This window comes from Xyrauchen texanus, chromosome 46, assembly GCF_025860055.1.
Source record: "Xyrauchen texanus isolate HMW12.3.18 chromosome 46, RBS_HiC_50CHRs, whole genome shotgun sequence".
NCBI lineage: Eukaryota > Metazoa > Chordata > Actinopteri > Cypriniformes > Catostomidae > Xyrauchen > Xyrauchen texanus.
In genome coordinates, this window is record NC_068321.1 from 18,920,166 (window position 1) to 18,938,512 (window position 18,347).

At 38.3% G+C, this 18,347-nt stretch overlaps 1 protein-coding gene across 2 annotated transcripts in view; it reads right to left on the minus strand.

The window, feature by feature from the left end:
• Positions 1-15,937, minus strand: part of LOC127638634 (E3 ubiquitin-protein ligase znrf1-like) — a 45,165-nt gene extending 29,228 nt beyond the window's left edge. For both annotated transcript variants that reach the window (XM_052120244.1, XM_052120243.1), the window contains exon 1: positions 14,825-15,937. In XM_052120244.1, coding sequence (XP_051976204.1) covers positions 14,825-15,212 — 388 coding nt within the window. In that variant the 5' untranslated portion in view covers positions 15,213-15,937. The remainder of the gene's footprint in view (positions 1-14,824) is intronic.
• Between the last annotated feature and the right edge of the window lie 2,410 nt (positions 15,938-18,347).

An 18,347-nucleotide genomic window follows, 5' to 3' on the forward strand; every position in this document is an offset into this window, starting at 1 on the left:
GAAGTCCACTATCATCTCCACTGTTTTCTCCTGAAGTCCACTATCATCTCCACTGTTTTCTCCTGAAGTCCACTATCATCTCGACTGTTTTCTCCTGAAGTCCAATATCATCTCCACTGATTTCTCCTGAAGTCCAATATCATCTCCACTGATTTCTCCTGAAGTCCAATATCATCTCCACTGATTTCTCCTGAAGTCCAATATCATCTCCACTGATTTCTCCTGAAGTCCACTATCATCTCGACTGTTTTCTCCTGAAGTTCAATATCATCTCCACTGATTTCTCCTGAAGTCCAATATCATCTCCACTGATTTCTCCTGAAGTCCACTATCATCTCAACTGTTTTCTTCTGAAGTCCACTATCATCTCCACTGTTTTCTCCTGAAGTCCAATATCATCTCAACTGTTTTATCCTGAAGTCCAATATCATCTCAACTGATTTCTCCTGAAGTCCAATATCATCTCCACTGTTTTCTCCTGAAGTCCAATATCATCTCGACTGTTTTCTTCTGAAGTCCAGTATCATCTCAACTGATTTCTCCTGAAGTCCACTATCATCTCAACTGTTTTCTTCTGAAGTCCAGTATCATCTCAACTGATTTCTCCTGAAGTCCAATATCATCTCCACTGTTTTCTTCTGAAGTCCAGTATCATCTCAACTGATTTCTCCTGAAGTCCAATATCATCTCAACTGATTTCTCCTGAAGTCCAATATCATCTCCACTGTTTTCTTCTGAAGTCCAGTATCATCTCAACTGATTTCTCCTGAAGTCCAATATCATCTCAACTGATTTCTCCTGAAGTCCACTATAGTCCACTATCATCTCGACTGTTTTCTCCTGAAGTCCAATATCATCTCCACTGATTTCTCCTGAAGTCCACTATCATCTCGACTGTTTTCTCCTGAAGTCCACTATCATCTCGACTGTTTTCTCCTGAAGTCCAATATCATCTCCACTGATTTCTCCAGAAGTCCAATATCATCTCCACTGATTTCTCCTGAAGTCCACTATCATCTCAACTGTTTTCTCCTGAAGTCCACTATCATCTCCACTGATTTCTCCTGAAGTCCACTATCATCTCAACTGTTTTCTTCTGAAGTCCAATATCATCTCCACTGTTTTGTCCTGAAGTCCACTATCATCTTGACTGTTTTCTCCTGAAGTCCACTATCATCTCGTCTGTTTTCTCCTGAAGGCCACTATCATCTCCACTGTTTTCTCCTGAAGTCCACTATCATCTCAACTGATTTCTTCTGAAGTCCAATATCATCTCGACTGTTTTCTCCTGAAGTCCAATATCATCTCAACTGTTTTCTTCTGAAGTCCAATATCATCTCAACTGATTTCTCCTGAAGTCCACTAACATCTCCACTGTTTACAGCAGGATTAACAAGCTTAATCAAAGTTAAAGGTTTTCTGCTTTAAGTGCATATCTATTAGCTTTAATGTCATCTTTATGCTAGTGCACTTTGAAATGTTGACAAAATTAGTTTTCAGAAGTTAAGTTATTAGTTTCAGCATTTCAAATCTGCAGTCTTTCTCTTCTGGCTAAAAAGACTCCATGATGGAAATCCATGATGTCATATTGAGGTTGAGAAACCTTGTTCAATCAAATGCTTTCTAGAACAAGAATGCACAATCCCTCTACAACTGTTAAACGTCTCTAGCTGTTTGCAAATTGGAGCTGATCATGCCTTCGCAGGGCACTTCGTAGGGAGCACAATCCATGATGTAGGGTTGTTCCAAACAGAATTTCCAATAAGAATCTCTTAAAAAGTGAGCTCTGACTGAACATTATCACCTTTTTAGCCATCTAAAGCTCTCACAGTGGAAGGTAATTGTCTTCAGAGGGGAATAGGGCATAGGGATGATCACTGTGGAAAGAAAAGTTGCTGGAGTTTATTGCATTTTTTGTGTGGCTTGAGGTTTTTTGGGATGTATAGCTTAAGGAAGTGTTCTTTACTCTTTATGCTTAGTGTTTTGTGATTCAAAACATGGATATATTGTCTTTTAAACACAGCCTCGTTGTAAGCCAAGCCCGTGATGTGCTATGTGTGTTTGTGGGCTGGTTATGGATTAATGTTGTCAGTTAGATCATCGTTCGGTTCTCAAGTCTTTGGAAATGCTGGCCAGTATTAAAATCGCTTCTCACTGTTAAGTTTCCCCAGAAAGTGGCTCTTGTATGAGCAGCATGGCGGAAAGGGTGTGTGTGTGTTGCTGTAGCCTATTGGCTATTTAAAAAAAATGTGTATAGTCATTCGTCATATCCCTCCCCCACTTCCTGTTTAAGTAGGAAATATGTCAAAACACCAATATGTCAAAGCACTTGTCAAGGCACTTCATGGAGACTTTAAGACTTAAAAATATTTAATTATTTACAATTATGTGTACCCAAGGTAGTTGACCGATATGGGGTTTTCAATAGCCGATAAAATTATGATGGATGGATGAATCTATGGATGGACGGACAGACAGACAGAAAGACATACAGACAGACATACAGATAGATAGATAGAGTCTCTATAAAATTGTAAGGAAAGAGTGGAGAGAAAATAGGAGGAGTGCAAGAGAAGAGCAAGACAAGGATTTAAACTTGGTGACACAGCAGTCGAAGGAGGAAAGAGAGAGCGAGAGAGAGCTATTAGACAGCATGACATCTTCCTTTAAAGCAGTGACCATTCGGAGAGTATTCCTACGTCTTCATGCCGCCACACAAAAAGCAGCTTTGCTGTTTGAAGCGTCTGATTCAATGGCATTCCTTGTCACAAGGTGCAAGGGGTTGTCAGGCATTGTGAATTATCTTATTCAGTGCAAGTGTAATTGTGTGTGGGCACACGATGTGCCTCCATATTACTTTGTAAATGTAGTTTACTGTTTCATGGAGTGTGATTGATAGGGAGTTGGGCAAGAAGCCTCAGAAACACCGGTTCTGGTTCCATGGAAACCAGGAAGTATTTGCGTTCACATAATTAAGGATGAGCACGAGTCGAAGAATATATTTTTGCTCTAAGATTTCATTTTTACTCTACTGACAGTTAGGTTTATGGTTGGGGTTAGGGCATATGATTAATAAAATATACATTTCTGGGGACTGCATTGCATAATTTACAACTAAAACAACTTGATTTACAACTCACTTTTAGCGCCACTCTGTGGACACGGGAGCTCAAACTTGCCGATATGTTCAACAACACTTCCTTCTTCAGCCACTGGGGGCAGTAGTTAGAATTTCGGAAACCACTGACTGATTTCAGCTGGAGAAATTTTACAGTACCTACTGTTGGTGAATTCACAGAGAGATTAGTCTGAATCTGCCAGGCTTTCAAATTAAGATCTATCATTATTTTACATCATGAAAACGTCCAAGAAGGTGAGCAGACACAAATGTGCATACTGTAGGCACAAAAACCTATTTAAATGCAGCGAAATAAAGTGTTCTTGGGTAAGGTGTGCAAGCATGAAAACTGTAACAAAAACCAAATCAATATTGCATGATGTTTTCGCTGTTTATCAGCTCTCAAATAATGCAATCTGCGATGAGGTTTATTGTTGCTCGACATAAGAGAAGGCCCCTTGCTACCATCAGAGGGTCTCTGAATCACTGACCCCAACTTTCCTCAATGGAATGGCCAAGATGCCCATACATGGGCTTACCCGTGTTCAAATTACATCAGAAAGAACTCTCCTCAACTAGTTTCAACTTATTACCTTCAGTCGGAAAAGAACAGCTGTTTCCGTGGCAACAGTAGAACGAAAGGGAGATAATGGCATGGAGAGGCAGAAGAGTGTCTGTGTGTGTATTTATGTATGTGTGTGTGTTTTGAAAGGGGGTGGGCATAGATGCAGACATACTGTTTTCGTCTGTAAACTTCCTGATTACAGGATGTTGTTTTGGCCGTTGAGAGAAAGACGTGGGTTTATTTTCTTGTTGATAGTGTGAATGATCAAGTAACAATGTGTATGCAACAATAGGGCTATAAAAAGAAAGGAAGTGATCCTTGCTGAAAAGAACAGCATGAATTTCCATACAGCTTCAGGTGGGTTTATACTGGTTTAGTGCTGGCCTTGATGGTGGACAAGTATTTACATGTTGTTCACCAGCAAAACATAAAAATGTTATCATCAATTACTCACCCTCATTCACCTCGTCATTGTACAGTATGTAATAACCTGGTCTCAAAGAATCATGATACCTGTTTTTGAAAAATTATTTTTACGTGGCTCGTTGTATGTTGGGCTGCAGTTTCCTTGTGAAATTAACACTAGCGATGCTACAACAACAAAAACTTTTATTCACTTTCACACAAATCACAAGTAAAAAAGGCAGGTTTTTTTCAATAAAAAAATTATTTACACCCTTTTCCTACCCAGTACTATCTTATGACATATAAACACTTTTACTTGTAAGGTTATATTTTCACGTTTGTATAATATTACCAACTACATTTACAAGCTTGTTCACGTGTTACTGAATTGTGTTGTAGCTCAAATGATAGAGCATTGCACTTGCAATGTAAAAGCCTGTGTTATGAGTCCTGAAGAGCCCGCAAGTCGACACGTGAGGTGAAAGTGTCATAGAAGCACCTCAAAATGATGTGGTTGCTTCAGCAATTGCATTTTTTCATCTAACATTTTCTTTTAATGACACTATCGGTTATGTTTAAGGTTTAGGGTAGGGAGGTTGGTTTTGTTGATTTAAAACTCAATAGAGCATTAACCTTTAAAAACCTCAGCTGTTTGGGAGAACATTTCACTCGCTTTTAGCACCACACAGTGGACATCTCACCTCGGAACTGCCACAATATGCATAATGAACCAAGTAATATAATTTGGCAAAAACTTCACCACAGTCCATTTGCTTTTTTTTCTTCTTTTCTCCCCTTTTTCACCCCAATTTGGAATGCCCAATTCCTAGTGCGCTCTAATTCCTCGTGGTGGCGTACTGACTCACCTCAATACGGGGTGGTGGGGGTGGGGGACGAATCTCAGTTGCCTCCGTGTCTGAGACCGTCAATCCACACATCTTATCACGTGGCTTGTTGTGCTTGTTACCGTGGAGACATAGCGTGTGTGGAGGCTTCACGTTATTCTCTGTGGCATCCACACACACTCATCACACGTCCCACCAATTGCGAATCACATTAAAGCGACCACGAGGAGGTTACTCCAGGTGACTCTACCCTCCCTAGCAACCAGGCCAATTTGGTTGCTTCGAAGACCTGGCTGGAGTGACTCAGCATGCCCTGGATTCGAATTCGTGTCTCCAGCATCTTTGCTCGCTGAGCTACCCAGGCCCCCGTCCAATTGCTTTTCATGAGATCAGGCTCCAGCTATGCTAGTCTTTTCATTAGGGTAGTAGAAATATGAAAACCAAAGTTCGGAGTGGTAACTGTTGTAAAATGAAATCTCAAAGGTTCTTTGGGTGACGCAAGCCGCCCTTGTGCTTGTCACAGGTTTATCTTTAGCTAGTCTCCACTGTATAATGGCAAGGTTTGGTCTCCGCTCCATGGAAACAGTTGTCATGGCCTCTCGCTGTCTGCTTGGAACTGCTAATTGGCCAGTTATTTGTACAAGCCGCTCCTCCTTCATTGAAAGGCTCTGGCAGCTGTCATTCACAGACTAGATGTGAAACAGCATGCAGGAAGTGCGAGTGACCGGGTGCAAAAAGGAATGTCTCTCTCTTTCTCGCTCTCTCTCCCTCCCTCTGGGTCTCGATGAAATGAGTGTGCGAGTGTTGTGGGGGTGGCAGCAGGCTCGTTGAGGCTGCATGAAAGACTGCAGGCTGAAAACAGCGGTGACAAGCGACAGGGTTGTCACAGCAACAGTCGACCTCCTTCAACTCTGCGTGTGCATGTGTTTGTCTCATTTTGTATTTGGGACTCTGTTGCTTCATGAATAGTGATAGACTGATGTATTAATATGTCCCTGTGAAATTGAACAATCTTCAAAACCAGTTTCAAAACCACAGTAAACACAAATTTGCATCTGAACAATGAATTGGTGCTTTTATCCGAGCAATGAGTGGTTTTCGCTTTTTCTTGTCAAAAATTGTCTTGTTGTTTGATTAAGACAATTTAATAGACAGAGGCAAGTCTTTAAGACTGAATTTACACTGCGAGGCTTAATCCAAAGATCCCACAAAAATACCCTGATTCCCACATGTTTACATTCAATTCAGACATAACTGAGTGCATTTACATGCCAGTGTGCTGATAACTTCCCCCCCCAAAAATTATTTTAACATTGTATCTATTGTTTTATCATTTCAAACCAACATTTTTGCTTGAAAAGTGTTATTGGGCTATTTTTAAAATAAATGAAACTTAGTTTGATATTTGTCATTCAATGACAATGTGACAGGGCGAAGGGCGGGACCGGGTCGTGATTATACACACCCGGTCCCTTCTCCGGCTAATTAAGCCTCTGAGAGGGATAAAGGCCGACTGCGGAAGGTGGTGTGACGAGAGAGAGATCGTTTACGTCAGCTGACCATCATGTGTGTGTTTGTGTCTTTTAAGTTTTTCATTAAACTATTATTTATATTGTCAAGCCGGTTCTCGCCAGAAGACCCGGGAAGGAGGAGGATATACCGTAGCTTGGTCCTCGGCCACTCCTCCACCCTCTAATGAATGACAACCACGCCTCCCCGGGCGGATCGGAGGCAGTCCTCTAGCCCCTAAATTGTTTTTGTAGTTAAAGAATACAGAAGTCAGGGTGTGTGTAACTGCTGACAGTAGAATATTTTTGTTGATATTTGGATCATAAAGAGTCATATCAATTCCCTTAGGTTAAAGAATAACCAAAGTAAATGATTGTACAGCTTCTAAGGAGTTTATAGCAATTGTGTTGTAGGTTTTTGGGCTATTAGGCTACAATAGGTTCTGTTTCAGTTGCATCAAATGCAAGTGCTGACATAGTCTGTATGACCATTTTTTTTTTTCTTCAAGAAAAATCATTCATAAATGCATGTCTCATTAGGCACTGATTTGTAATTGCCAGTTGGCTTGTAGTACAGCCATGTCCAAAAGTATTGGCAGTGACATACATTTTGTGTTTTGCAAAGTTTACTGCTTCAGTATTATCCGGACTATCGATTTTCCAGATGTCCCTAACAGTCGGATGGGGGCTTCAGAGAAAATAACTTTGCACCAGTTTTCTGCTGTCCAATCCTTGAACTTTCTGCAGAATTTCAGTCTGTTCTTGATGTTTTTCTTGGAGAGAAGTTGTTTCTTTGCTGCCCTTCTTGACACCAGGCCATTGTCCAAAAGTCTTCGCCTCACTGTGCATGCAGATGCGCTCACACCAACCTGCTGCCAATATTGAGCAAGCTCTGCAGTGGTGGTTACACGATTCTCTAGCTGACTCCTCGGGAGGAGATGGTCCTGGCGCTTACTGGACACTCTTGGACGTCCTGAAGCCTTCTTCACTGCAGTCGAACCTCTCTTCTTGAAGTTCTTGATGATCCGATAAATGGTTCTTTCAGGTGCAATATTCTTTGCAGCAATTTCCTTGCATGTGAGGCCATTTTGATGCAAAGCGATGATGGCTGCATGTCTTTCTTTAGAGGTAAAAAATTGCAAACAAGAACACAATGATTGGAAATACTTCTTTCCTGCTTTTATAGCAATCAGTCTGCTCTTATAATCCAATCAGAATGATAGAGTGATTTCACCTGACTAGTACAGTTCACACTCACTTTCCCAGGTGCTGCTGATATGATTAGTAAAATGATGTTAGCTGGTCATTTTGTGCCAGGGCCAAAGAATTTGGGTTTTTGTGATAAAGTTAATTTTTTTGGCCAATGAAGCCTTTTGCAATTATTTAAAATGCATCTGATCACTCTGCACAATAATCTAGAAACAATGTGAATCAACACCACAACAACTGAAGCAGAAAGAATTGCGAAACACAACATTTATGTCACTGCCAATACTTTTGGCCACGGCTGTACAATACCAACACAACACATTTTCGAGGTGTTCATTTTGTGATTGATAACAACATAGTTGTTATTTTAAGTGATCAGTAGTTAGTTGGTACATATAAAATATTCAGTAATTATTGATTATCTAATAGTGAACTACCACAGCCATCAATTTGTCCCTAACTACAAACTAATTAATTACTCTTCCTAGTTAGTAGTAGTGACTGAAGAGTTAATGCTGTACTCTTAATTTATCCTGCATTAGTTCCTACATAGTTTTGTATTAACTATGGAACATTATTATAGTGTTACCAAATCAGTTTATAAAAAATAAAAAAAATCAGACAGTTCTAGAAAATAGAAAAAGAAGAGTCTGAAACACTGTCTGGCCATACACAGTCTGGCCATTCTTTGTTGACCTCTCTCATCAACAAGGCATTTCCGTCCGCAGAACTGCTGCTCAATGGTGCCAGATGGGTTGGTTTGAGTATTTCTGTAACTGCTGATCTCCTGGGATTTTCACACACAACAGTCTCTAAAATGTACTCCGATTGGTTGCAGTTCTGCGGATAAAAACGCCTTGTTGATGAGAGAGGTCAGCGGAGAATGGTCAGACTGGTTCAAACTGACCAAATCTATGGTAACTCAGATAACCGCACTGTACAATTGTGGTGAGAAGAATTTCATCACAGAAGGCTATTCTGAGATGCGGATTGGCACTGTTTTGGCGGCACGAGAGGGACCTACACAATATTAGGCAGGTGGTTTTAATGTTGTGGCTGATCGGTGTATATACACACACATGTTTAATGTTTACATACATAATTTGTACTATTTACAAGTATTTACATTGATGTAGAACAAGCGCTAAAAATATACTGTCTCTTTAAGAATAGCTGCAGTTCAGTGAGCGTCTCTCAGAACTGTTTTGGCTGAGCATATTTAGTTATCTATTTATTTATAAGGGACCATGTACAATATTAAATATAAATGTTTCCATTTGATGCATTGTACCTGATTTAGGCTAAGGCTAAATTTAATCTGCAGTCCCCTGGGATATATTAACGAAAGCATTTACAACATCTGTGCTGTATGTGATTAGAATTGGTCCTTTTATGTTGTTTTTGATCAACAACTGACTGTAAAGAACAGAAAGTTTAATAAAAGAGACATCATTCAATGACAAATGGATAGCGTAGATCTTGTCTTTGGAACGAGTCAAACCAAACGTTTACTCTCAACATGCAGTGAAAGGATCTCGTTGCTGAACTTCTTCCCCACTATACAACTCAATTACCATCCCGTGTCTAATCACAGATATTTTTAGTCACATTTGCAAGTGATTTACTTGAATTGTAGAGGTTTGCTCATAGAATAAAAGATCCATCTTGGGATTTAAGAATCAATATCAAGTCAAGTCAAGTGGTTTTATTGTTCAGACTGTTCAGATGAAGATTGTGATTAAATGGAAAATACTTTTTTTACCCAGACCTACTTTACTCACTTACTGTTTACATTAATACATTGTTACGAAGGGTGTTTTGACCAAGAAGTATAATTTGACTGTTTTATATACTGTACAGGCATTATATCAGCCATCATCCACCATGCTCTCTAGATACTGCATAGGCATTAGTCATTAAAAAAAAAAACAATGTCAGTCGAGCTGTATTCAGGAGTGCTTTGTGTTTTCTTTTGTGTCAGTAAGATGTTAGCATATGAGTATGTGTGCATCTGTGTCTTTGCATAAATGTATTACTCCCTGAGCTAAGGGGAGCAGAGAGAGAGAGAGAGAGAGAGAGAGAGAGAGAGAGAGAGAGAGTAATGCAGAAAGAGAGAGACCAGCGAGGCACAGAAAAAGCAGAAATGATTCAAGAGAGTGACCTATATTCTTGAACCCTACTTCCAGACAGATCAGCACAGATGTTCCACAATCCCAACATTCCAAAAAGACCTGCCACCAAACCAACCCTGTAACAATCTATTGTTTTCGCAAATAATGTGAAAAATTGATTCCATTTAAAGGTGAAGTGTGTCATTTCCGCACCACTAGCATCACCACAAGGAACTGCTAAAATAATGACTATTTTCAAACATGTTTCCTGAACACTTCTCATGTCTGCTATTGGCCAGATACACAGAGAGCCAATGTTGCTATGTCTGGCTGGTAGGAACACTCAAACAAGCAGAGCAATATTTTGAAAGCACCACATAGTGACTTACTTAGCATTGTCTCTGCATATTAAGCTGATAAAACTATTTAAACGTCAAAGAATTACAAAAATGTAAAAATAAAGAATCAAGACATCCATTGTAATATTACCTAACATCCGACATATATACAGTGGCTGCTTTATAAGGGGGAAATACACTGCAGCAAAGGCAAGTGAATGATTACACTGCTTTCTAATGGTGACCAATAATGATTAAACAGAGCACTTTATGCTGAGCGATTACTTTCGCTTTTAATCTCCTTGTGTGCAGCAAACAGGTGAGCGACTGCCTCAATGACTAGGCCAGCGCTCTACACAATCATTTGAGCATTAACCTGAATGAACCAGCTTTAAATGAGCAAAAAAGTTATGAAGAGACTGCAAAGAATGTGGTGACCATGTAGAATGGAATTCGTGGTTTTGACAAAAAGGTCAAAGAAAATTAGACTTCCTTACAAACACAATGATCCTCCAATTTAGATGAATACCTTCTTCTCAATGAACAAATATCAATGAGTCATTTTTAAATCAAGGGCAATAGCCACTGATTCTTACTCATTAAACAAGGGCCATTGCTGATCATTATTGGTGTTTGCTAAGGTGTGGGGCAAAAATCTCATAGGGTTACGTTAATTGAGAAACCAGAGCCATATTTAGGGACTAGAATATCATAGAGACTTAGGGATGGGCTTTTTGACCTGGGCCGGTAAGCAACAACCTATAGCAATCACCCAGCAATGTCCTACCAACCACCCACCCAAGAATTGTAGTGGCAACTTTTCCAAGGACAGGCACCACTTACATTTGCTTCAGAAAACAATATTAATTCTCACTGCTTACTATTGGTTTTAACACAAATTCTGAAATATTCAGTAAAAAAGAAAGAAAATAATTAAGTCTTATTATATCACCAAAAAGTATTTGACAACAGAATAGCTCCATGTCTCCAAACATGGTCAATGGTGAAGTTGCTGCTGTAAATATCATGCATGAAGTTTGACACATGAGATGAATTAATAAAGCAAGCTGACTTGCAGTTCACTAAAATATATTGGAAGTAGGCCTGCCAGTGATGTAAACATTACTTCTGTTTGCCTAGTGAGAATAAACAGAAATAATTTGTAAGACACTGAGTGAATCCAGCCTCATTCAAAGAGTTTGACGGCAGTTAATAAGCTTTCAGTTTTACTATTAAATCCATGCAGTTAATGTTTCTCCTAAATATTCCAAAAACTACATGTGTAAAAGTGCTTTCATTGATGTAATCAATGTAGGTTTATTCAAATATATAAAAACATCCTTAAACTTGAATAAAAATAATTTTAATTTCTATATTATCACATTTTTTAAAGGAATATTCCAGGTTCAATCTGTAGTGGTTTTAACCACCACGCAAACCATGCAATTGCGTGTCACCCCTCAAGCTCTGCAAAAACTGCTTGAGGGGTGACATGTTGTATTGGGTACACAACAAATTAGCTTTTGTCAGCGGTCTCAGAGAAGTTAACTTTTTAAAAATGTTTTGTAAACATAGGTAACTATTGCTATTTTATCACTGTATTGTGGAAAAACTGGAAAACATGCATTAGTTATCTTTAACTAGATTTTTATTTCATTAAACATTTTGAATGTACTTGGCAACAATGGCTGATAGGAAGAATTAAAAATGATAATTGTAATGTTTTTAGCAAAGTTTTTCGACATGGGGCCCCAGTGTTGGTTGGTTGCTTGGGGCATCAGAAATCGTAAACCCGACCCTGGGTTCAATACAAGTTAAGCTCAATCAACAGCATAAAAATGTAATTCGACTTTAAGAAAGCAAAAATCGAGGTGAAGTACTAATATAGTGAAGTACTAACAATGGAAGTGAATGGGGGCCAAGCGATGAACATTAAAATACACACTGTTTCAATAGTATAGCCACAAGACATAAAAATAGGCTTGTTAACATGATTTCAATATGATAAAATCGCTTACTAACCGATTCTGTTAAAGTTATAGCCAAATTTAACATCTTTACAGCTCAACTAATAGTCAAAGTTTTAACCGAAAAATTAATGCAAGTGCTTTTATAAAAAACTTTTTTTTTTTTTTGTGGTAATCAACATTATGCCACAGATGCTGCAGATTGAGCAGAAGTTAACTGGCAAATAATAAATAATTTAATGCAATAATGGCTTGAGACCTACTAATTACTGGTTGTTAAAAGCTAAATTAAAACTGAGTGATTGTATTCAGTTTCTACGGCTTTAAAAGGCAAATTGGACTGATATGTGAGGGTATGTTTAAGTCAGTGTTTCAAATGAGTCATTATCAATTCATTGTTTGACAGGAGAATATATATATATATATATATATATATATATATATATATATATATATATATATATATATATATATATATATATATATGTGTGTGTGTATATACAAAGAACAGGCAGTATACTCTTCCTAGATCATTTCCCCCATGATCCCTGGGCCTCACCCTTTAGAAAGGCACCTGACCTCTCCTGTGTTCACTTTGACATTCATTAACTCACAGTAGCAACCTGGCAACCTGTGGTTGATCACTACCGTTTAAAAGCCAAATAAGGCACCATGACATTCAGAGCTTAACGCCTCAACTGTTAACATGGGCCACGTTCCCTCACAATGAGAGGGAAAACTCATTTGGAGTAAGCGAGATAACCTTTAAGGGAAAAACTGAGTCAATTGTTTACATATGTCGAGTTTCCCTCTGGAGACCATATTTGGGACTTGGTTAACGAGCACCAAGAGACTGGAAGGCGTCAGTAGAGCGCTGCAGCTCAAGCCTAAACAAGCCCAGTCAGAGAGACATTTTGTGGTTTGAGCTAAGCGAATGATAACCATTGAGTCCCCCCTCTAACTATAATCATAGGCTAATTGTCTCATTAAGATCTGGCAGGCTGGCTTAGTGGCTTATTAACGTCAATTCACGCCAGTCATAACAGACACCACATGACATGTCCAGCCATCGGTCAGACAGGTCTCGTGAGCAACCCCCTCCTGCCGGTGGAAACGCAGAGCCAGTAAAGTTCAATGGGCTTAACTGGAGCAACAACGTGCCCTTGAGCGATATTCCGTACTACATGTGGCATTGATGTATACACTGTAAAATTGTGGTATCCTGCAATTGTTATCTCAAGGAGCTATTTCTACTTATTCTAACCTTTAAAATGGGTTTTGTTAGTGTAACCTAGTAGATTCTGATGTTAAATAGGCCTAATATTTTGGCTGGAATCAAACCAATTAATTTAGACATAAAATAAAGTGTAATTCATGTGGCAACATCTAACATTACTAGTTGTATTCAATTAAAACAAAAATTTAATTTTAAATGTAAAAGGGTACGATGGGGCTAATAGCACTTTTGATTTTAATTTCTCCTAAAACTAAACATAAACAAAAACAAGTACTTTAATTATAACCTGTTTGTCACTATACATTGCAAAATATTTCTGATCCATGAGATCATTGCATGCTATATCTAATGTGTGATTTTGAGGTAATTTGTAATGTAATATTTAATCATTTTTAAAATCTTGCAGATTAATGTAGCTAATGAGAACCCCTAAAATTATCACATTTATTTGGAGACAAAATATGTATTTGCCATTTTCAGTTTTGTTCAAGGTTATTAAATCAAAGGTTTTTATGTCCAATAAGTGGAAGGATGATATTTTGGGTAAAAAGCCCCCCTATTGCTGGGGCTAAAGGCCCCCCCATAAAACACATTGTTTTTAATAAGTGAGGGGAATAGGTTTGTTATGTAAAATGTTTAAAGTGGGCTCACATTGATTAATTTGGAGATTATATATGGAGATTAATTTGTTTATAGAGTACTTGAGATGTTCTGAAATACCAATTGTGATTGAAAAGATCAGAAATTGGTTAACCCTTTTCTGAAGTGGTTATTTAAAATAAATATTCTTAATATGTTACTCTTATCTAATATCACTATAACCCCCCTGGGGGCCTTTTACCCCAAATGTGGGGACCTTTTACCTCAAGCGTGGGATAAAATGTTACACTAAAAAGTAATTAATTACTAACTACTAATTACATCTTCTACAGTGTAATTAGATTACTGTACTAATTACTCTGTCTGAAAAGTAATTGCATTACTTATTACTAATTACATTATAAAACACTTATCAACCTCGACCAGATAAAACAAGGATAGACTTGAAATTGTTCTTTTAATTCTTTCAAATAAATCATATAATATCAAATATATTATTCATAAACTGGCCAAAGAATTTAAGGGGGCAGCGTTAAATTAGAAAACATATTTTAACATTAGAACAATTGATTACTTAGTAATGCATTACACCCAACACTGCTCTCTTGCTATTTGTATTTTATTTTTTATATTTGAATGAAAAGAACATTCCGTTCTTTTTATTTTCACACAAATGATGTTGCTCCATCAATATATATATATATATATATATATATATCTTTTTTTTTTGACAATTGTTTTGACCAGAAAAAAAAAAAAAAAATCCTAATGGTGTGCCTTAGCCCCATTCTACCCTACCTGACAAAGTAATTTTATGGTTTAAGTCAAGTTAAAATATTTCCATCAGGTAACAATTGCGGGTTACCACTTTTATTTTGTGCCACTGCGCCCTTTCTATGCGTACTTTAAGCTATCACTTACCGCTGTGAGCGCTAAACCATCGGGGAGCGATGTGCAGGGGCAAAGTGTCTGCCAATGACGCGCGGGATCCCAGGTAAAGCATACCGTCCGTGTGGTGCCCACCGCCCGTTTCCTGGTAGCCGTTCCCGTTATGGGCTGAATCGGAGCCAGACACCCCTCCGGCTCTGTCCGAGTCTGTTCCTCTCGGGGTGTAAAACCCGAAGGGCACCGTGGCGCTGTGATCTATGCCCATCCCCGCCACGGAGCTCACCGAGCGACTACGCAGTCCCATCGTGCCACCTGGCCGATAGTGTCCGAAGTGGGCCGAGGGTGGCACCGCGCTGTCATCTGTCGAGACTCCGGGAAAAGCTCCCCGGGGTCGCCCCGCCGTACTCTGCTTGCCCCCCATCCAAAAGTATCCGCTATAAATAAGTGGAGGTGTCGCGGAATAGGTGTCACGGATCGGCCCCTATGCTTGTCTGCGGCGCTTTTTCAAGCCTCCTTCAGACAAGCGACCAAAACAAGCGCTAAAATCCGACTAAAACAGATGTGTCTCGTAGACGCAACAGCCCATTTTCTTGGTCGAATCATGGACTTAAAGTCTCTTTAATCACCTTTACTCACTAGAGAACAAGAGGCTGATAATAAAGCCAAAAGTCAGAATGTCGCGTATTTCAAGAAAGGAAAAAACGCAACACGTTCTCTCCCCTTATTACCAACTGACAGGACAGGCTGCCCAAAATCACCAGAGACGATGACACGGGCAACAATCCGCAGTACTTTGGTCTAGAAAGGAATGACTTCTATAGATCAGCCATGATTGTCTGTTGATGCCCGTCCAGTGTCCACGTCCAGGTACGTTCGTCCTCCTTCCGTCTGCCTGGAGATTCGGGTCAGTGTGTGCCGCTCCCTGCTCGCGCAGATCCGTCCGTGCGCTCACTCACTCGCCGCCGCCGCCGCTGCTGCTGGAGACAATAGAGGCGTTTACTGCGCATACGCGGATTAACAGCTGCGAGATATGCAGAGGTGTAAACGCGAGCATGAATTTACCATTTCTAGCCCAAACAATCAATTATTAAGAAGAAACGTTTTGTTTTTTACTCATACGGAGACCAAGCATTCTAAACGCGTCGCTTCTAACAACTGCACACTGCGTGCACTGAATAGGCCTACTGTGTTAAAGCAGAGCAGAGATTTGACCCAGTTGCCATAACGAAGTTAACACAGGCGGCAGACATGATTTAATTTACCCCTCATGTTTTCATTTCCAACCATTCCGTTATATGCCTAAAAGCTTACTATCAAGAGGGAAAATAAAGTCTCTCATCTCCATAATGGGGCATAAAATGTGAGTGTATTAGGTCAACAAGCCATGAAATCCCAGGGGTTTTTGACAGATACTGACAACAACAAAAATGATGAATTTAGAGCAAATGGCACAGCTTTCACAGTACAAACAAACTCATACAATCCCGCCTCTCTCAGTTGTATTTGTACTCTTCCTCTGTGATGCACACGGTAAATCAATATGCTAATTAATATTGCTGCATTCATAAATTATGGATAGACAATGTATACCACATCATTAACACCATAGTGTGCATTTGAATAAATGCTGTCATGTTTTTTCCAGGGACATGAACTTGTAATAATGTAGAGTAAATAGAGTTTTTACATTTTATGCATGATTATTATTTTATCTCCTTCTGCAACTCAAAAAAATAAATAAATAAATAAATAAATATTTTTGCAGGTTGTTCAATTTACTTAATTAAAATGAAAGCAAAAACTAAACTAAAGCAACAAACATTTTGTCTGTACATGATTTCATTGCATTCTACCAAACTAAATTTGTAAAACTGAAGTTTACTTAATCCATTTGAGTTAGGATTACTTGAATACTTTTTGTAGTATTGATGAAACTTGGCAGGGGATTTCCATTTCCCAGCATGGGGCTAGATGGGGTGAACAAATGTTGAAATTAAGTGTTATTTTATGCATTTTTGAGCAAGATGAGAATAGGAGGAAATCTGTTAATGTTCTGTATAGGTATTTAAAAAGAGTGTCTATAGGCTGGAGTTTTGGGGGTTACCATTGTGGTGAAAATTGGCAATTGTGGATGGACTTGTACTTTCAATTGATTTTTAATTCAAGCGCTGCTTAGCTCTATAAGAAGTTGCTACCATATGCAACAGTTTCACTGTCCTTACACTTGCTCATCTGGCATATTCTAATGATTGATATTAAAAAATGAAGTTGGAATAACTTAAGAAAAAAAACTGAAACATTAGTATATTTAGTTTGATGAACATAATAAAGTTGAGTTATAACTACTATAGAATTTTACATTGATTTGACCTAATCCAGCTAAATTATATTAGCTGAATGAAACTGCTTGTAAAAACTGTAAAAACAATAAAGTCAATTACATTTCTTTCATTCAGATTAAGTAAGGGTAATTACTTCATTTTTTGAGTGAAGTGTCCCACTTTACAATGAAAATAAATTGCATTCATATTAGCCTAAATTGTTTGTAAAGGACATTATGTAAAATCATAGTGTGGACCACTTAAAGCAGGGGTTTAAAACTGGGGTCTAGGGGTATACAAATACATTTAAACTGGATTGAATATGTTTCTCTTTGGGTTTATACATACTGCATCACTCCAACAGAAGAAAGACACACTATTGTCAACTTAACAAAAGTCAATATTTTCCAGATAATATTTTAATAATTATTTTGGCTTTAGTACAATGACAATATCAAAGCCAATTATGTAAATTTAGATACAAGAAGTCTTAATATAACTTTTACCATTTTACTGCGCAAGAGCAGGGCCATTTCTAGCTATAAGCGGTATAAATGTCCTCTTAGGGCCCCCGAGCCACCGGGGGGCCCTGCCAAGTATGGTCGTTTTTTTTATTATTTTGTTTTTATATAGTTATTTATAGTATTTTATTGTTTATTTTTATAGTTATTAATTGGTCATTTTTTGTTAATTTATTTGATTTTTTTTGTGTTTAGGACCCCCAAATGATCAGAAATGGCCCTGCACAAGGGCATCATCATATTTGTTGGTTCTTGGCATCAACATGTTTAAACACCCTGATTTAGAGAATATAAATCTTTGATGGTGAATATAAGATATGTGCACAACAAAACCACATTTTATATTCATATTTTAGCAAGCATTAAAATATTACCAACTCTGTTACAAAAACTTGATTGTGGGCACCAGAAATATAATGGCATTATGAAGATACAGTGCACACAATTGTGTGGTAGTCCAGAAAAAGATAACAGATCTACTGAGACATGCAAGAATAGACATTCCAAGGCTCCACACTTTCATCAAATGTGGCCCATTTAAATGGGTTGTTAACAACCAGATATTAAATTATTTTATAATTCTGTCTAATTGCAAGCCACTGATAAACCACTGCACTTATGTTTGCAAGAAACATTCATATTTGTAATGAAATCCAATTCCAATTGACAATGATTAGTTGTCTGACTCTCTCGGATGTAAAATAAAGAAATAGT